Below are 21,050 nucleotides of genomic sequence, written 5' to 3' on the forward strand. Positions count from 1 at the left end.
TCTTTATAATGAAATTTCAATTTTCACAAAGCGAATGGAAGTTGTATTTATGAGGTGACAATGGCTATTGTTAATGCGTTTATTTTAGGAATTCTAATTGGGGAGCTTTTAAAGTCGACTTGGTGAGTTTTTCAGATACATTTCACAAAACGCTGTGAACACTTCACAAAACTAAACTAAATTAAAATGTTGCCTTTTTTAAAAAAAAATTAACGGTAACGAATTACTAAAGGAAACTTTTCCACACCGCTGGACATTTTGACTGAAACACATTTGTACAGGCAATATCTTTGTATAATAACGGTGCATTTACTTTCTAATGGTTTACCTATACGGCGTATATTCAGTGAGTAATGAATCTTCGGTTTTAATAAAAAATCGTCATCGCAGAATGTGCTTTATATAATGTTTAATTTAGCGGATTACACTTCATAAAGATTTAAAGAGCGAAGGTTTACAATTCAAACTTGAAAAGACCAATAAGAAACGAAAGAGGCATACAGTTGTAAAACATTTAAATGCGGAGACCCGTTCTACAAGTGCGTCAGCTGGAATAAAAAAATGCTTGTCGTACAAAACATTCAGCGACTTAAGCCTCGGAAGTTTAACGAAGCGTGTGGCCTAATTTGATTTCGTACAATGAATAAAGTGTGCCTGTTCTTTATTTAGATTTTCCCGACTGCTAAAACAGTAATGAATTGCTATTACATGTTCAGTTCAAGGCAGTTTTGGTCTACTATATAGCTTTGGAAAATGTAAAACAGTCGTGTTAAGTGTTAGCATTGTAAAAGCGATAGCAGTATTCTAAGAGCAATTTCAATGTAAATTGTCTTGCACTGTGAAAAATTTAATAAATGATTAATTTAATATACAGGAGCAGAATAATGCGAGACGTTTTAGCTCGTCGTGCTAAGTTTGCTGTTGCAGGTTGTATTGTGTTCTTGTGGTTACTTACTGGTGGGATACAGTTTACTACCATTAAGCAGAACGTTGTAAATACTCGGAAAGACCCACCGATAGAAAAACAACGAACTTTTGGGACTTTAGAGAAAACTACATTCATAGGTTTGAGTCCTTTTGTAATATAGTAAGAGGGGGAGGATCGGACACTTTAACACATAATATTTGAAAATCGTGATCGTGTTAACGATTCACAACAATATGCGGGAGTCGTGAGGATATATATACGGTTTTATAATTCATTAAATGCTGACCATCAGAAGGGACGAGAAAATAGAATAAAAAGGTGTCACATCTCCCCCCACTATATTGCCTTTTACATTTCTGACAAAATCGTTTGATAATAAATGTAAGATAGGTTTCAATTTGGAGAAAATGGTCCGTGTTTTTATTCTCTTTTGTCGTACAATTTGCTAGACAAAGAATATTTTCAGAATTATAGAACCGTATCCTCACGGATGTAAACACGCGCTGATGATATAATTGCTCAAAAAAATAGGAATAAATTTAACAAATGCAGGTGTACATATATCACAACACTAACGGCCCCATTGTAATTTACCAGCCAACAAAACGGTCCTAAAGGCATATGAAGCAACAAGGACAAATGTGTCATCACAAGTCCCGTTTTCACCTTTACCATTTGAAGATATGTACCCAGTTATTGTGAAACCGGTCAATTCCTCGTCTGCGGTAGTACTTTATAACAGAGTGCCAAAGTGCGCAAGTACAACGATGATTAATACTTTAAATTATTTGAAAACAAAACTGAAGTTTCGCCTTGTTAATGTCAATGAACCACGAATAAAAATGTTTATGGACGCCAAAGCACAGGTATATAATTTTAACCAAATTTATAGTTGCCTACATATTACTGCTATATTGGGATTTTTGTTACATCTATAGGATATTTACTGCCGTATGTATATTACACCACTATCTTTACTCGTAGCCTATACGTATATCTATATGCAGCAGTGAACGGTTGGGGCAAGATCGTAGCCTACATGTTTATGTTAAGTAAAACAAAGAATATTCAAAGAGTTATAACCTCCAGCCTCTCGTGACCTTATAGAGCGCTGGTGTTTGTTAAAAACACGATTAGGAAATATGGAATACTATAGGGGTATATCTCATTTTATACCCAGCAACAGTACTGTATATTACAGCATTACTTGTTTACATTACACCACAGGCTCGAATGGCAAACGGAATCCTTGAATTGAAAAGTGACGCGATTTTCGTGCGACATTTGCACTTCATAAACTTTTCACGGTATAGGCTTTTATATTTTATTATGTTTATCCAGAAATATCGGTCTAATAAAGAATTCGTGAATGTATATATTTTTTATGTACAATGTGAAGTCCCGTTGGTGGATCTGCTCTTTTAGTCATAAGCTTAACACTTAATTGTTGTGTAAAAAATATTTTTTAACGACTATATATTTGAAATTATACGTGGTTATTCACATTGTATTGAAACAAAACAAATGTAGATACCACAAAATATATCAGTTTTTAAGTATAAGTCTATAAAATTCTCATAAACTGAACCGTAATAACGACTGAATATTACAATACTTTTTTTCATTTTTTCTTTAGGTTTGGCTCGAAATGGCCAGTGTACATTAACGTGATAAGGGACCCAGTTGAAAGGTTTATATCTTACTACTATTACGTACGCTATGGGTTTCAGAGCAACAAAGGAGAAGTAGCTAAAAAATGGAAGCTTGACATTTCACCCGAACGCCAAAATATGGTATAGAAAAACGTGTTGTGTTTTGTTGCGCACTATAGCGCAGTGGTTGACGCGTTTGCGTTTAGTGCAGGGTACACGGGTTTGAGGCTCATTGCTGCTAGTCTTTTTGCGTGTGTTAACCTGCGGTGCAACAGTTAGAGACAATTGTCCAGTTACCCAGTGAACCAATATATATTATTTAAAATTTAAATTATCAGCCATATACTTTTAAATGTAAATACAAAATTTATTCATTAGCAAAGTTATATATGCAATAACTCGGGTAACACATGAGGTGTGTGAAACAAATTACCCGTGTTAAATTAACGACTAATGTCGTTGCCCTACCACAGGAGGCTATAAATTACATTCTATCATTCATTAATGCATTTTATTGATTTTAACCAGAACCTAAAACGCTAGACAAAATACACCTGATTGATATAAAATACAATTTACTATACACGCTGACAATACATTTTGTTGATTTCAAATATTAAAATTGCAGCCACTAGAAGAATGTGTTATGAAAGATCCAGATAAATGTGTGCGTACAAACTCCGTGACCATGCTCGCTTTCTTTTGCGGACAGGAAAACATGTGCAGGTCCTAAAATGTTTTATCAAACTTTAAATTGTATATTATGTACCTCTTCTCAAATATAGCGAATATCAAATGAATTACTACCATTGAAACTTGAATATTAACGACGGAAAGCTATTTATGAAGTAAAGAAAACATGTTATGGTTTAAATATAGACGCCCATGTTGTGTTATTACAGAGAATACTCTGACTATGCTTTGGAAAAAGCGAAAATCAATGCAGCTCGATATTTCACAGCGATAGGATTGGTCGAAGATTTACCAAACTCGTTCAAAATTTTCCACGCTTTACTTCCAAGGTACGTGGAACAAAAATGGTGCTTGTTATTTGTTTGTGCCTATCTGTCCTAGGATTATTGGTCAACTTATTCAGATGTTGTAACACCGGTGCTCAAATATGAATAGTAGCTTATATCTTTGTTGGTGGAAACAATAACAGTCGTTGTAACACAGGTGCTATGTTCCTTATGTACAAACATGTAATGATCAGCGGTATACACTGTGGTTAAGGGTCGGGTACTTTAACCGCTCTGTAGCCTATATACCCCAGTTTTAATAGCACCTTAATCTACAAAGTTCTAATAATATACACGTTTTTAACCTCTATATTCTCTTAGATACTTTACGACGACCGCTCTGATCGATACACCAGCCAAAGGTAATGCAGATTGCTTTGATTTCGTGATTAAAAATCACTTAACATCTAGTGGGATGGGGGAGTCGTGAGAATACGGTTTTACAATTGTTTGAGTGTTTCTTGTTTACTACTAAATGAGACAAGAACATTGATTGAGAAGATGTCTCATCTTCTCCCACCCTACTATAAATATAATCATTCTTGAATGCAGATACCCGAACATTTATGAAAGAAGAACCGAGTCTTTTGGTAAAATCCTTGCTTCGAAAGGCACTCAGAGTCGACGTTGAGTTTTATAACTTTATTAAGCGAAGATTCTACAAGCAACTGGACGCACTGGTCAAAAACAACCTCGTGTAGTTGTGAACTGTTGTTGGGCTATTATACTCACCTCTTAATTATGCTGCTCGTTGTTTTTAACGATCATATTACCCAAAATATTGACTTTAATCTGTTTTCCTGTTCAAGAACTAGCTCTGACCAACCACTTTGCCTATAAACTGTGTTAATATGGGCGTCATCACACAAACAATTTTCTTTCTTTTTCAATCGCCAAAAGGCGAAAGATATTTTTGTAAAAGCAGTTTGCAAATTGTTTGCAGAATCTTTGTAAGGTTCTTAAATGAAGAACATCAGTTAGTATTCAGACAAGAACAGTCGTTTATCTCCTTATCCTTTTAAGGCTTAAACCTGCGTCATATAATTTCCAACACTCCCCGATTCTCGGAATTATATAGTGCATGAATGCGCAAGCGGTAGTAAACCAATGCAAGTAAGTAAACAGGGCGAACGAAACTATAGTTTGGACGTTTGTACTTATAATATTTGCGTTACTGTCGCATTCTACACTGATGGGTTGCTGTCCAAAAGTTGACCTTATTCTTGGGCCTGCAATAATTATATATTTGGCTACTGCAATAACCGAGATTGTATCTTCTGTTCCAGTTGGACTTGTGCAGGTTTGTTTTTCAATTTGCATAAAAGCAATAACTTCGATGCGCCTATATATTGACTGGTTCTTTTATCAGGACGATTTTAAGGGAAGCTGCATATTTTCAGCCTCTGTTCAATATGTTCCAGCTCCAAACAACTCCTTTGTGGTTCTGCATTTTGGAGCAAAAAGTACATGCCAATTCTGCACTTATTTAACAATATTTACAGTATTGTTTCCATTGCTGTATGGTGGCTACACGCTCTATGCTTTGTGCAAAAACATTGAGAATGCGTAAGTATTGATATTAAAATATTTTTTATATTTTGAGTGTACATGTTTTAATGAACAACCCATTTCATTTTTGAATTAAACAAACTTAAACATTTTTTTTTCAAATTGACATAAAGCCACAATGTTACCATATTTTGATATATAATATGTATCCTCATAGGTGCCAATTATTTTAAATGCATGAAAGGCAGGTCTAGTTAAAAATCAGGATGGACAATATTGTATCATACTATCTATACATACGCATACATTTAGATCACAGATGTGGGTTCTTCCTGCAATGATGGTAAATGTTCTTCTCTTCGTGCTTAAGTTTATCAGCTCATGCATACTCAGTGTCGGATTCTCCCAGCTTTGTGGTTCAGTTACAAAGAGCAAAGATATTAAGTAAACTTCTTTGTTGTTTAAGGCTGATTATGTGAATGAATACAACTTATTTATCCTGGAGTGGCAGGGCAATAGTTATATTAACAGTGTTTTGTTTCATACATCTTTTGCTTGCAGATAAGTTTCCGTATGTGTAACTTTGTGGGTGATTATTTTTTTAATTTGGCTAAAAATTTAAACAATCTGTAAGTGACCACTCTGTTTCATTGCCATTAACTGTGTTAATCCTTGCTATAACTGGAATATTATTCTTTTTTACAGAAGCTGTAGTGTTGGTCAAAGCAAAACCTGGTTACATGGTGGTCTTGGGAAGCTGACAGGATCTCACTACGATACTTACTTAAAAACTGCCCAGGTTTGACCAATTTCTTTGTAAACATAAGTTTCTACGTTTTAATTAATCTGATCTTCATTTAGTCGGGTCAATATATGAAAAATATGGCTCGAACCCCAAAAAAATTCCTACAAAAGGTTTTTTAACGTTTTTTTGTAGTATTTATGATCAAGAATAACATATTAAAAATCTAGGAAAAAAAACACTTTTTTAGGTAAAATAGATTGTGTTAAAAAATGTTCAGGTGTTGGATCGTTTATATAGGTTTTAACGGAGTCTGGGCTCTTTCAGAAAGACGCTTTGGATCGCAGAAATTCAGCGATCGCTTACTTCGACTCGCTGGTACACTTTCCATATTATTTACACTATTTATATTGAGTACTATACTATTTAAGGTATAAAAACAATAAAAAATACCTATTTTGGCTTTGACCGTTAATTTTACTGAATGGTTGTGAATGGTGTTGTGGCCGAGGATGACGTTAACGTACATGACTTTGAAAGAGTCGGAAGGAAAATTATGGACAAAATGATTGGGCAATCTGTTTTCTCGATATCTTTTAAGCGGAAGGATAAAGCCAAGACGTTTAGAAACACATCATTAGTGAAGGTGGCACCTGATAGAACATTTGACCCAGGTTTGCTTTTCCAACGTTTCCTAGTTGTTTCACAACTAGGGGTCCTATCTCTCCAAGATATATTGAAGTATGAACTTAGCCCGTTCCCTCCAGCACTTTTTGAAGCAAGGAAAGTGCTCCGGAAGCCTGATAAGCCTCAACTTGCGAATGCTATTGCAGACTACTATGCAACCAAGGCAGTCCGTGAAATTCGTAAATCCATAGAAGATACTCCACCAAAAACTCAAAACTACGTCATACATGGAGGTTCGCTATTACACCGGCTACCATGGAAGAGGGGAGAAACCTACGTCCTACGGTTCCATTGCACACTCCTATGCTGCATTCACGACTCGGCATTATCAAATGGCAACAGTTGTTTTTGACGGATACCTAGAAGAACCGACAATCAAGGACAACACACACCAGAGGCGTGGGAAGAATCTACATGCAATTATCAGCTTTACAGAAGAGACAGTGTTTGATGGAAAGAAGGATGAGTTTCTCTCAAAGGACATAAACAAACAAAAAATTATCGACATGATCAGTGAAACACTTCGGGGTAAAGGCTGCCATGTGATCAATGCCCCAGGGGATGCTGATGTTCCGATTGTGAAGGCTGCTGTTCTTAGTGCAGTGTCACACTCGACAACATTGATTGGAGAAGACACAGATCTGTTGGTCCTACTTCTTCATTATGCGCAACAAGAAAAAAATCTGTATTTCTGTTCCGACAAGGCAAATGCTGACAAAGTGTATCACATAAACCAACTTAAAATGGTGATGGGTGAAGAATTATGTTCCCAGCTACTCTTTCTGCATGCCTACACTGGATGTGACACAACATCCAGAATCTTTGGTGTGGGTAAGAAATCTGTCTTTCACAAGCTGGTAAAGGGTGATGCTACTTTGAAAGAATGTGCCAATTACTTCCTTCTTCCAAAGCAGACAGCAGCCTCCATTGTGAACAAAGGTTGTCAAGCAATGGCTGTGATTTTTGAAGGCACGCCGACGGATTCCCTCTCGTCATTACGCTACAAAGTATTAAGAAGAAAAGTAGTCTCTTCCCAATCATTTGTGACACCAGAACGCCTACCACCTACTGAGTCGTCAACAAAATTTCACTGTCTAAGGGTTTACTACCAAATAATGGTCTGGCTAGGAAAGGAGAGCGACATGCAAACTTGCGGGTGGGGTTGGAAACTGCAAAGCAGTCAGTTTGTGCCAATAGAATCGGACATGAATGCGGCCCCAGATTCTCTGTTGAAGATTATTCACTGCAACTGCACAACTGGCTGTAACACTGCTAGGTGTAGCTGTAGGCAGAATAATCTGCCCTGTACCTCAGCATGTGGACAGTGCCAACTTGATGCCTGAGACAATACGAACAATCAGGCATTGCTGGATGAAGATGGTGACCAGGACTAATAAAGCAACTGAATGTTAATAACTTAATAAGTTGTGTGTGGTTCTTATAATGTCAGTGTTTCACTAATCTTTTTGTTTAATATAGTAGGGTGGGGGAAGATGGGACACCTTTTCATTCTATTTTCTATTCCAATTTGGGTAGTAAACCAAGAGCAGTCAACGAATTATGAAACCGTATCTGACTCCCATAGACCGCGGTTAGTTATGTAAAACACGATCAGGATATTTGGATATCATATATGTCAAGGTGTCCCATCTTCCCCCACCCTACTATTTCTTTCCATTAAACCTTAATTTCATTTTAAGTGAGTTAATTTTATTTTGAATTGTTTTAATAAATTCCTTACCACCTAAAACCTAGCATAAATATTAACTGAATTATTGTCATTTTACTGTTTTGGCGGCCATCTTGAAAATTACAACTTTCTGGTACTCGGATTTTCCTAGATTTTTAATATGTTATTCTTGATGATAAATACTACAAAAAAACGTTGAAAAACCTTTTGTAGGAATTTTTTGGGGTCAAACCATATATTGACCCGACTAATTTCTGTATTCGTAAAGATAAACAAAATTTATGTGTTTATTAAATAGTACTTTATAATTACCTAACACATTTTTGCTTGGGGGAAAATTAACTGATTAGCGATTCCTATTATTTTCAGTCTGCTTCCTGGTTCTGCGTTTTTGAGTGGGTTCTCCTTTCCGTTCTTGCCTTTCTGCATTACCGACGTAACATGAAGCTAAGATCATCAGGAACTGCCATGAGTGATCCTGCTGCTGGTGTAAACACCTCCGAAAAAGCTGGTGTCATTGCCAATGAGTTGCCTACAGGAACATCTGTCATCAACCCTAATTATACAGGCAGTTAAAGCAATATTTTGATGTTACTGACACTTATTTGAGAAGTAATTAATGGGAATTATGGTTAAGTTTTTGAAACAGATTTATAGGCAGTAATTTTATGGTAATGATGCAATATTGTAATGTTACCACATTATTAATTTTTTTTAAACACATATTTTTATGGGAATTTTTTTAACCACTGCTTAAAATCAACGACTTACCAATATCCAGATTTTATGATTTCCTTGTTTATACCATGTTGCTTTTTCTGAATAATATCCGAAGTGAATCCTTAAGATGTAATATTTGTAGAAGATTTTACCAGTATGATCCCAAAAGTGCAATTCTTGTTGTGTTGATTTTATATCCATGATTAAATGTACCTTTATCTCAATGTATATGTTTCACCTTTCATGTCGAGATTAATATTGTATTAGGTGTTGAACACAAAGTAGCAATTTAACTTTTCAAATTTGCAATAACAGATATATTCGCATACATGTACAGTGTTGTATATTCGCATACATGTACAGTGTTGTATCTTCAATGTAATCTTGGCCTCATGTTAATAATCATTAAATGCATGCCTGCAGGAATTTTGATCAAAACTTTAATAAATTATGATCCTTATACATCCGTAGTGGTCCAGGTTAAAGAGATTGCAATATTTAAAACCTTATCGAAAGATATCACAACTAATATACAACAGGTAAATTTTTCCTTTTATGATTGTTCAAAAAAAGAAGTTACAAAAACAACAAAAAGAAGTTTATAAGATATCTATTTCCTTGACTTAATTTTCTTCAGAGAAGGAGTTGTCTGAGTACTGGAATCCGATTTGGGAACATTACCCTTACGTTTTCGCTTAAACACTGAAAAAAAAGGAAACCATATATTTTGATTTCGACTTTTTTTCTAATACACATAAATTCTTACAGTGAAGTATTGTTATTGTATGTTATGAAACAGGGGATTTCAGGCAGAGTTTGGCCCATTACTTTAACACCCAGTGCAAAAGACCTAGCATTTAAATTTGCAATGCCAGAAATAAACAGTTTTTAAACTTGGAAAGGCAGGGGCAAAAGTAAATTAACAATCGTAGACACTTACCCGGATGTTTTCCAACCCTTGTGCCGGTCAATGCATCATCTTTAGTCAGAACAGGTTCAGTGTGTAATGGGGCCATGGAATAACGTGATTTCAACCTATAAACATATTTCTATATTTCAAAAACTGTAACTTTAGTTGCTTTAAAATGTCTACCATTAAATACTCACTAAATCATTAGGTGAAATTACAAAAATTAGCATGGTAAATAAAAAAAAACAAGTCGTTTTTACTTTGTTGTTTGTCTTAGGCTCTGTTTTAAAGGTGAAAGTTCTGTCTCCAACCCTGGAATGATAGAATTTGCTTTATTTTCATCATTTGAAGGATCAGAAGATGCTGTGGCATCCTTGGTTGAAGGTGCGGGAATATCAGCAAGAGTTTTTACTTGTGCAAAATCAGATTTCCTGCAAAAACAAATCATGGAAAGTTAGAATTTACTTACAATAAATATATAAGGTAATGCGCCAACTTTGGTGTGCCAAGCCATATGACTTTTTTCCGTTGTTATTTTAGATATGTTCACAAATAAACAGTCACAATTGGAAACTAGATAAACTATATATATAATACAAGTTAAAATATCAAACCATACTGTTTTGTTTTAGATACAAACATTTGCATCATAGTTATAGTAGGGTGGGGGAAGATGGGACACTTTCATCGCAATAATCCTGATCGTGTTTCAAACAACTCACAACGGGGTATGGGAGTCATGAGGATGTAGTTTTATAATTCTTTAAACGTCCTTTGTATACTACTAAATGGGAAGAGAAAGTAGAATAAAGAGCTGCCCCTTCTTCCCCCACCCTACTATATACACCTACTATATGTATTAAAATTATATATTATTTAATTACTTTGGATTTGATTTCGACAAATTCTTGGAACTTCCCATTGGAGGTCGATTATTCTGGTTTAAACCAGGAATAATTTTGTTTGTCTCTTCTGTTGGGGAAGAGTCCACAATGATGGATGTTCCTTCCTCTTCATCTGATGGGGAGTTCGTTGAAGATCTTGTTCGAGACAACTCTTTACTGCGAATAATTTTGTATTGCTAAATTATCGTGCCAAGTGATATTCTATATGGGTTTGGGGTAATGGCTTAAGTCTCATGTTCTTTTAAAATTTAGGAACCTCACCTATACAGAATAGAATTCTATATGGGCGAGATCTTTTGGCAAAATTGTTAGGGAAAATAGATTTAAGCCACATTTGGCTCATTACCCCACTTAGCTTTCTCGCCACACAGCCAGCTTATAAGTAAAATAAATAAGTGATGAATAAAAAATTGAACGGACTCTAGTCATGCAAGAGGATACTGTATTTTGTAAAAGAGAGATAACAACTTACATTAAATATGCCCAATGTTATGCTACAGGTTTATAGTGCATTCTAAGTAGCAACAAGAATTTTATGATACATATCAACACTTTTAATCATAACATCTTGAACCTACCTTTTTACTTTGTTCACTGGTTCCATAACCATGTGTGGGGGTTGGGTTTTGCTGCTTTTTTTAGCTTTACTTCCACTTTTTGCAGAAGATTTAGCTTTAGTTTCAAGCTTTACAGGTTTCACTGGAGAATCAAAGTCAGAGTCACAGCTTTCAATAATGTCCGACCCTGAAGTTTCTGACAATCTAACGTTGCGTTTCTTTTTCGCTTGTGCAGCTACGCCAACACCTCTTTTGTTTAAAACCTTGTGACGTTTTACTGACGGCTGGTAGTCGTCACTTTCTTCAGACGAAGCGCTGCTACTTTCACTTTGAACAATTATTTTCTTTTTTCTCGCAGATATTCTTCCTTTTTTTGGAGGCTGTTCATCCTCAGAGGACTGGGATTCCTCTATGGTGTGCGGAGTAGAAGAGGAAGGAGTGTTTGTTTTGCTTGAAAGAGGACGAGAATTTCGAGACTGAAAACAAGTTTACTGTGAAAAAATGATTAAAATTTCTTAACTTGTTTTATAGGTGCATAAAACACAGATTTTTGTTCAGCTTTAGGTCTTTTAAAATAAACATTTTAGTCCAAACATATGACACACAATTCCATTTATTTTCCGTTATAAAACTAAAACCATACTTGGTGATGTCAGAAGTTAAAATGTCAAAACTTATTCTATAGGCTATATAATGCAAATACAACTAAATAGAACGTCAAAACATTGGTATTGGTATTGGTAAAAGGATTAATACAAAATTGCCTAAACTAAAAGTAATTCATATCGTGAATGACAGCAGCAGTTTATATAACATTGAAATATTTTTTAGTACCAGTATACCACTAACCTTTGCTTTGACAGGTTGTTTTTTTCTTGGCGAAGTTCTCCTTGCAGTTTCTTCCACACCAAATTCAATGGGGGACGAAACAGAGACACACGCAAATTTTAAGTAGGATTTGAAAAAGTTTCGTAATTTATTGTAGTCTGGTGTTTCCGAATACTCCAACTCAGCAACACAACTTAGATACTTGGTTACTTCATCTGTGTGAAAACAAAGCTAACAGAACATAAAAACTGGTAAAATAATCCAAAACCAAAGGTGGCTGTACACAGTATCTGGCATGTGAATTCGCATTCGAAGTCGTATGCAAACCCATTACCAAGTTCCGCATGCGGCAGCGAAATCCAGACAAAACGGACGAATTCCGGATACTGTGTACAGCCACCTTAATAAATTAAAAAAAATAATATTAAACTAACATAAAAACTGATAACTTAAATTAAAAACTGGTTATTTGATTAGAGAATTGATAAACTGACATTAAAGAAAGTAAAGTAACATTATAACTAGTGAATAAAAGTTGGCATTTGTAAATTTACATAAAATAAGTACGAGCAAACCTGGTGTATCTGTAGAACAACAAGTTTTGACAAACTTCTTGACATCTGCCATCGCTGATACTTTCATCTCCATTACTTTTAACGGGTCGCTGAGTTTGGTCTCCCATGGAAGTTTACCACTCAGCCAATGTACGAGGACAAAACCGAGGATCTCGAAGTCAGCACGGCGTGACGGGGCTGTTTAGAATTAATTTTATGAGAAAAATGATTCTTCTATGTAACAACTGTAATTGTAGTCATTGATGTATGTGATGTTATCAATGTTATGGGACACATTTTTTACGTGAAGGTATTCAATTTTTAGGTAAAGGCATTTAAATTTTATGTAAAGGTATTTAATGTCTTTGTGAAGTTATTAAATTTTATGTGAAGGTATTTAATTTTTATGTAAGGGTATTTAATGTTTTTGTAAAGGTTATTAATTTTTATGTGAAGGTAGGCCTATTTAATTTTAACCTGTAGTCTATACAGTATATTTCAAAAGTGTAATTAATAAAGTTAATTACACTTAAGGCCTAGTATAATCATATTAATGCACCAATTGGCCTAAAAACTCCTGGTTTTTTTAAAGAAAGGTGACTATGCGGAGCTGTCTCGAAACTTTTCTAAAATACGCAGCTTATTACTTCTATAGATGCCCATACAAATAAATAAATTGAATATATATATATATATGTAAAAAATAAAATTATACGCAGTTGTTTCAAAACACCCACCTGTTCCCTTATGAGCATCCACACTTGTATATTCGATCGTTCCATTGTGAGCTTTCCTTGGGTCTGGTTTGTACTCCTTATGTACACCGTCGGACTTGTAACGCGCTGCTAAGCCAAAATCAACAAGGTATACCTATAATCGGAGTGAGAACTTTTATTTTACGTGGGTGAAATACCGCACTAATTAGACTAGAGTTGGCCCATTACCTTGATACCCAGAGTACTACAACCCATTTAGTCAGTAGTGAGTCTAGTGACCACTGGGTTGGAGCAATTTCCGCTAAGTGTCTTGCCCAAAAACGCATCACTCTATTAGTTTTGGTATCATTGTAAGCAACAAACCCAGTATTTTTCGATTAAGTAACAAAACCAAGTTAAGGTCAAATAGCAACATTAGCAGATGTGCAAAATTGTACACCTATGGGTATCATACTCATACATACATGCTTGGGGTCCTTGTAACACTGTAGTATATTTGCACCTTTAATATCAGCATGTACATATTCCATGGAATGCATGTATTCCAGTGCATCAATCTGAAACATGAGCAATGTAACAGAAAATGCATATAAACAAGTAACAAAAAAGATAAAATTAACCAATATAGAGTTAGGTGGGGGAACATGGGACACCTTTTTATTCAATTTTCTCGTCCCATTTGGTAGTAAACAGAAAAAATTCAAAGAATTATAAAACTGTATCCTAACGACTTCCATAGACCATTGTTAATTGATTAAAACACAAGTAGGTTATTTGGATATTATGTGCTAAAAGTGTCCATCTTACTATATACCCTACTATATATAAATGAAATAGCCTAGGCCCTAGACCTATATCTTTTTTATATCCTATCATTTACTATTTTCTTACAATTAAAATGGCAATTTTTGAGACTGTGGCTCTAGTAAACTTTTTTCCAGATTTGATCCATAAATTATGAAGATCTGTTCCACATCTTGGCATCACGAGAAACCTCATCCCATCCTCCCTGTTGCCATTTGTATTATTATGTAAACCATGGGCAATATAGGGAGGAATCCCCACAAATTGTAGTTTCATACTCTTCCTCCACTTTTCGACTGCAACCATAAAACATACAAATCAAATATATATATTTATATATATTATATGTATAGAATATGCACTACTAAAATTAATTGAATAAACTGTTTATGATACACTTACTGTCCTCAGATTTTGCAGCTCTCTGGTAAAATGCAAGTTCACAGAAAAGTGGACCATTTGCCATTGGTTCCTGTGCAACAAAGAAAAACACAATATTTTACAAAACAGAACTTCTTATTTATCCCTATAACTAGTTCAAAATGAAAGTCATATTAAATTAATTAAGCAAAGAAATAGAAGGTATTCTCAAACCGAATTGTTATTACACTCTGAATTTAAAATAAAAAAGTGCGTTGGTTAAAACTATGGCTATTTTAACATTATTCAGCTTATAAGGTTGGTAAAAGAACAACTTACCACTTTAATAACATACTTTGCATCATCTTTTACTGATGGTTTGGAAGCATCATCAGCTGAAGAAATGAAAAATAAAATAAAACACCTTGTTAATATAAAATTAAAAAAAAAACTTTTGAACTTTACCTTTTTTTTAAATTAAAAAATCATGCATGTTTAAATATATATTCGGTTTTAAGTTTAATGACAATCAGACTACTAAGCCAGAGTGCCCGGGCAATCTAACTTTGAAGAATGTGCAAAAGATATAGTAGGGTGGGAAAAGATGGGATACCTTTAGCACATAATATCCAAATATCCTGATCGTGTTTTAAACAATTAACATTGGTCTATAGGAGCCATAAGAATGAAGTTTTATAACTTTTGGAATTTTTTGGTTTACGACCAAATAGGAATAGTAAAATAGAAAAAGTAGGTGTCCCATCTTCCCCTACTCAACCATATAATAATTTAATAATATCTCAATTTGCAAAGATATCTCCATTTAACAATAAAATTCAACCATTTAAAAAAATTCAAAAGCTTAAAAAAAACAACATTAAAAAATGTGCAGAATATATATCAGTTTAATAAACACTTCTCGATTGGCAATAAAACAAAATAACAAATATTCCATTACCCAAATAAATGAGGCCAAATCCACCAGATCCAATTGACTTTCCTATCTTCCATTCTTTTTTCTTTAGATCTTTCAATATGAATCCTGGATCCAGTGGAGCACATAGTTTATGTGCAGGCGGTTTCCCTTTTCCTTTTTTTGGAGGCATCGTTAAACTTCACCCACAGCGCAAATAACATGTAATGTGAATATTTAACTATTCATTCTCTGCAACATTTCATTGCAAAATTTTACGACATACATTAAAGGAAGACCAGGCCCAAATTTAGAGAAAAAGTGCTGTTTAGTTGCTTTTAGCACTGGCAATAATAAAATACCACATTTTTTCAACTAATTGGGATTATTAATGATAAAATCAGGTGTAGATTTAGTGCTAATGGTGTACGATATAAAATGAGCATTTTAATACAATCGAAAATAGTATTTAAGCACAGATTAGAACAAAGTTGTTTTGATGTCTTGAACTTTTATATATATTGTTTTAAGTTCATGTTTCAACATTATTAACCATCAACACTTGCATGCAAATAAATATGACGCATATTTATTTTTCCGAAACATCATGCACTTTTTTCAGGAATTAATCTTTTCTCAAGAACGTATGCATCAGAAGGTTCGATTCTTTTATAATAATGCTCTTTGGTTTCAACAATTTCAAAACCGAAGTGCTTGTAAAAGTTAATAGCAGAGTCATTGTTAATCTGCACATGCAGGAAGATGCTGTGAAAGCTGCCTTGAGATTTTGCGATCTTAAAAACATGCTCCAGGAGCACTGAACCGATCCCGTGCCTCCGGTACATCGCCAGACATCCGAGAGTCATGATGTAGAGGTGCCGGACTCCATCATGGACATCCACACGACAACATACAGCTCCAACCACCACATCATTAAAATATGCCAATTTCGCTAACTCTCCAACTTCAAGGACATCTTTGTAGAATTTGTCATTGTATGAAACAGGAAATATATACTGGTTGAGACGTTTCAGCTGCTTGATATTGTGCTGTGTTATTCCGCCCAGTTCAATACGTACGCCTTTTATTTGGCCCATAGTTGCAGATTTTGTATTATATATAGAATCGAAAATATCATAAAACCGATAAACGTCGTTCTTCCTAGCTCTAGAGAACAATAACATCGTAACTTTTGAAACACGTAGTTTACATTATAGTATTTTTATCAGAAATAAAACGGAAGTAATAATAATAAGTGTAAAGCGATTAATTTTACTTCTGCATTACCTGAATTTCCCGCAAAACTTTTCAGTAAAACAAATTTACATGCGCGCTAAACCTTAACGCATAGAAATCACCTTAAAAGTTTTTTGTTGGGGGTGAGTGAATAAACTGAAAAGTTTAACAGCAAATCTCAAATATATATGTGAGCAGTTTATTTCTAAACTTGCCTGACAAATTACGCGATGTTTCCAGCATGAATTTATTGAGTTATTATACAGAATTAAATTGTAACAAATAATTTTAAAAACCTATATAGATATATATCGCTACAAAAAGTAAATCACCGCATATTCATCGGTGATTTGCGTAATAAAAAATCTACATAGCGTTGTCAGCATTAAAAGGCTAACAACACGGCAGTTGCCACAGCAGTCGGCCCATGAACATATTTTTTTATACAAAACGGGCAGAGTACATAAACAATAGGAGCCTTCTAAGATTACCCAAACAAGCAGCCAAATTACCCGATTGGTAAGCAATGCAGGTCAACCCAAGCGACGATTATTAAGCCCATCACATTATAACGTTGGTCAGTAACAGTGTTGTGAAACGCCACTCATTTGAGGCTGTACTGCATTTTGCTTGACGACCCAGAATGGGATGAGCGATTTTCGAAAACAAACTTGCCTAACTATAAACAATCCTGCGCACGTCTAAACCTATAGCGTAAATAAAGATTGTAAATATCTCAAAAATTCTTTTTGAGAAAAAGTGGAAAAGAAGTATTATTATGCTGCAGCTCGAATATACGCAGCGGTAGCTTCGGGGGTCATCCCTCTGGTCTTTTGTGTCATCATGCCAGTCTTCCTCCAAATATCTTCTTGTTGTTTCAGCCAATCCGGTGTTGGGTAGCGCTCGACTTCGCGCATGGATTTCGGGACGTAACTCACTTTGTAAATCGTTTTATCTTCGAGGGCAGAATCACTGAGGAAAGCTCGGTTGTCTGGTTTGCATGATCTGGCAGGTAGAGCACCGCTGTGTGTGATGAAGTGCTGACGGGCGGTGGATAGCCCTTCAAATCTCCCTGAGTATACAAAGACTTTAAGTGGATTTTCTGTAGGCAATGATAGCGTTTATTATATTCTATGAAATCAAAGAACTTACCAGTTTGCTGGATGGCCTCTGGACGAGGTTTACCAAGCGTTCTTGGGACGTTCCACTTCTTAAAGTCACTGCTGTAGTTTGTGACTCCTTCGAAGGGCATGACTTTACCTCTTCTTACGGCCGGGCGCTTTGCAGATGCGGGACGGCCATTCAGAGACCTGAAATCCAATCTTTGTGTGGAGAGAAGCTCCATATCGCCTTGTGGGCCCTGATACTTCAAAGGCTCTTTACGATAGGGACGCACGACGGGCCAGGCGACAAAACTGTCTCTGAATTCAGACGAAGACGCCAATGGATCTGTTGAAACGAAAGGTGCTTGCGATGGCCTCATGCTCTCTGCCGGGAGGGCTCTTGGTCCGGTAAAATCTTGCTTGAACGTGGTCTCGGAGTTCATGGGAACGGTAGGCGCGCAGTACTTCTCTTTTTCCCGCTGCAACCTTGGTTGTATCTGATGCGGTATGAAGCTCACCCGGTGAACTGTATGGCTTTCCAGCGGGACGTCGGACTGGAATGCTTTATCTGGCGGCCTCGCTGATTCTCGTGGTGGCGCGAAGCGGTGAATGTAGTCCTGGTAATAAAACATTGGGAGCATTATAACTTGATTTGCACTAAAATTTTAAATACGAATGTCATACCTGTTGAAAAGTGGAAGTATTCTCCATTTTTACAACCGGCTTTTTGTAATCGTTGTCGGGACCCAACTTCACACGCGGAGGTATTGTCCAACGTTTAAAGTCGCCTGTGTTTTGTAAACAAACAATAACATCAGTTGGTTTATACAACATGAAGTATTCGGTACAATTCGTATAAGCGCGCTTAGCTAAATTTCAAAACAATTCTTCAGTGGTAAATTGATAAGGTGGAATGTCCTGGCCTTGGCCCGAAAACAACACAAAATTGTCAGCCATACATACATATCATAAAGTAAAAATCTCTCAACTTGTAAGCAGGTATGAGGGGTATTAAACAGAACACCCGTGTTATACAACTTTCGCAATAAAGGGTAAATAATTACATTCATTCACAAGTATTGCATGTTTGGTGCTTTAATCTACTTACTAGCATAAGTAGGATGAGCTTCGAATTTTACCAGAGGCACACTTCTTGCCTCCGACCGTTTCGCTAGCTGAGCAGGACCTGTGTTATGACCCGGGTAGTCTTGTCTGTACATGCTTACACCCTCCATAGGCGTGCCTGGTGGGTTGTACACTTCTTTTGGGTGTGGCTCATGCTTTGAAAGTTGGTGTGGAATGTAATCAAGTCTGAAAAATATGTACACTGTCAAACGCAGGATAAAGAACAGAAATGCGTGTGGCCTATCGTCCTTTTTTCCCATGTTAAATTTTATTTTTAATTTCATTGTTTTTTTTTTATTTAAATTTCTAGAAAAACAACGAAATTAAATTTTATTTCGTTTTTTTTTTTGGGGGGGGGGGGTTAGAGATTTCTTGGAAATTAACGAGTAAGGCAAGCAGTATTCAGATAAGACACTTTACCTAAAAGTTGTCTCGTCTGACACCTTTGCGTCCGATTTTCGCATTTCTTCAGCTGGTTTAAACGATTCTGTAGGAGGGACTCTATGTCGAACATATTCGTCAACATATTCTGTACCGCTGCCCGCTTGGTGGCCAAAGTTGAGAAAACCTGCCGGCCGAGGTCTGTGCCACCTGAGACAATATGAATGGTCTCTTATGGCCACTCAAAAGCAGAAAAGTGAATAATTGATGTAACTACGGCATTTAAACCAATACGATAATTAGGTCGCGCAATCTGTTATGCTAAAATATTCATACTAAAACCGTATATGTGACTGAAAACGAATGAAATGCGTCTACGATTCACGAAATGGCCCATTAACCAGCAACAACTTGGACGTTACAACAATACGTTAAATATAACTTTATGATGAATTCTTCATAGGCGGCCACTCAGTCCCCACTTAAAATTTCGCAGCAATTTATGAACTATTCAATTAGTTCTGCCAGAAATAGAACAAAGAGAAGGACTACCAAAATGTATAAGTTTATTCAAAGACTTGGTTTATCGGCCGTTCTTGGCGTGTCGTGTATTAAAATAAATTACTATACACTACACACCATAAAACACGGTACATGTTATCAAAACCGAACTATAAATAGTCTACGCAAGCAGGATAAATGCATTCTTATCGTTTAATTGAAATCGCGTGAAAGAGAAAACCAGAACACGGTATGTTGTTGTTGGAGCTTGGGAAAAGAGCTGTGTTATTAGTCTGGCGCTTTTGTGAAGACTTTAAAAACTGTTTACATTTGCTACATTAAATGAGGGGAGTATTGAATGGTACTGAAAGGAAATTGTGCTCGCTACACAAATGGGACGCTTGTATAAGCTGTTATACTAATATCTGAAGGTTATACAAGGGCGTTTGGCATCACGCGAGTTTGGGCAAAATAAATTGCCACTAAAAATGTATGAGAAATCGTTGTTTATGGCAAATTTGATATTTTAATGTATAGGTACCATGGTTATTAATTTGTACAGCAGTTTAGGATTAAATTATAAACATTTGAACATGTATACAATTCTAATATTTGGCCAGTAATAGCCTTTTTAAAGGAAGCCTAATGTAATGATTCTATTCCTAAAATTGTACAAAACCACAGTTTGGTTAACTGCTTACCATTTTTGAGACTTCATCAGTACAGTATGTTAGTTACTGTTGTTGAACAAGTGTTTCTTAGATGCGAAGAAGTTTATTATTTCAAGTAAAAGAACCGTATAACTAAAATAACGAAATCTGCTGATCCATAAGGCAATGATTAATCCAACGATATTGTAAAACTGCGCGTCTGAGACATCAAATACACCAAAAGTGATTGTACATGGCCAAAACACGAATCCGTATTGGTCAAAACCGTAAACACCTTTCAAATTTCCTGTAATATTCTTCATAAACTGCTAGAACTGTACAAACTAGCTATTCACAACAATTAGAACTACTGACAGGGTTTATTACACTGCATGACGACACAATCTCGACAAAAAGTTGTGTAAAATCCAACTAAATACAGCCATATGCTATCCAGCCGCGCGTACGCTGTAACTATGAAGCTATTTGGTTGCCATGCGTTCTCTCCGCGCGCGCCGTCGATAAACAAACCGTTTCTTTATTTCTGACGTAGCCGCACG

General features: G+C 35.7%; 5 protein-coding genes across 5 annotated transcripts; 2 read left to right on the forward strand and 3 right to left on the reverse strand.

The window, feature by feature from the left end:
• Positions 1-42: 42 nt before the first annotated feature.
• LOC149729909 (uronyl 2-sulfotransferase-like) lies at positions 43-4,470 on the forward strand. Its single transcript, XM_089886570.1, has 8 exons — positions 43-1,065; positions 1,526-1,794; positions 2,156-2,235; positions 2,565-2,721; positions 3,209-3,306; positions 3,483-3,602; positions 3,921-3,961; positions 4,152-4,470. The coding sequence occupies exons 1-8, from the start codon at positions 855-857 to the stop codon at positions 4,298-4,300; spliced, it is 1,125 nt and encodes a 374-aa protein (XP_089742696.1). The 5' UTR covers positions 43-854; the 3' UTR covers positions 4,301-4,470.
• Positions 4,471-4,592: 122 nt separating this feature from the next.
• LOC149729910 (transmembrane protein 179-like) lies at positions 4,593-9,409 on the forward strand. Its single transcript, XM_089886575.1, has 5 exons — positions 4,593-4,899; positions 4,969-5,165; positions 5,421-5,552; positions 5,814-5,907; positions 8,597-9,409. Exons 1-5 carry the CDS (start codon positions 4,792-4,794, stop codon positions 8,801-8,803), a joined length of 738 nt encoding a protein of 245 aa, XP_089742701.1. The 5' UTR covers positions 4,593-4,791; the 3' UTR covers positions 8,804-9,409.
• Positions 9,187-15,687, reverse strand: LOC149729911 (uncharacterized). Its single transcript, XM_089886541.1, has 13 exons — positions 15,540-15,687; positions 14,921-14,976; positions 14,624-14,693; positions 14,309-14,517; positions 13,882-13,974; positions 13,439-13,571; positions 12,723-12,899; positions 12,169-12,362; positions 11,341-11,795; positions 10,742-10,918; positions 10,118-10,288; positions 9,888-9,982; positions 9,187-9,649 (listed from the first exon to the last, which is right to left on the reverse strand). Exons 1-13 carry the CDS (start codon positions 15,685-15,687, stop codon positions 9,558-9,560), a joined length of 2,070 nt encoding a protein of 689 aa, XP_089742667.1. The 3' UTR covers positions 9,187-9,557.
• Positions 15,688-15,742: 55 nt separating this feature from the next.
• LOC149729912 (N-alpha-acetyltransferase 50-like) lies at positions 15,743-16,806 on the reverse strand. Its single transcript, XM_089886584.1, has 2 exons — positions 16,782-16,806; positions 15,743-16,661 (listed from the first exon to the last, which is right to left on the reverse strand). The coding sequence occupies exon 2, from the start codon at positions 16,589-16,591 to the stop codon at positions 16,100-16,102; it is 492 nt and encodes a 163-aa protein (XP_089742710.1). The 5' UTR covers positions 16,592-16,661; positions 16,782-16,806; the 3' UTR covers positions 15,743-16,099.
• Positions 16,807-16,963: 157 nt separating this feature from the next.
• LOC149729913 (stabilizer of axonemal microtubules 1-like) lies at positions 16,964-21,005 on the reverse strand. Its single transcript, XM_089886561.1, has 6 exons — positions 20,542-21,005; positions 19,379-19,549; positions 18,942-19,144; positions 18,518-18,621; positions 17,883-18,450; positions 16,964-17,802 (listed from the first exon to the last, which is right to left on the reverse strand). The coding sequence occupies exons 1-6, from the start codon at positions 20,556-20,558 to the stop codon at positions 17,507-17,509; spliced, it is 1,359 nt and encodes a 452-aa protein (XP_089742687.1). The 5' UTR covers positions 20,559-21,005; the 3' UTR covers positions 16,964-17,506.
• Between the last annotated feature and the right edge of the window lie 45 nt (positions 21,006-21,050).

This window comes from Ciona robusta, chromosome 10 (assembly GCF_009617815.1).
Source record: "Ciona robusta chromosome 10, ASM961781v2".
Lineage (NCBI taxonomy): Eukaryota > Metazoa > Chordata > Ascidiacea > Phlebobranchia > Cionidae > Ciona > Ciona robusta.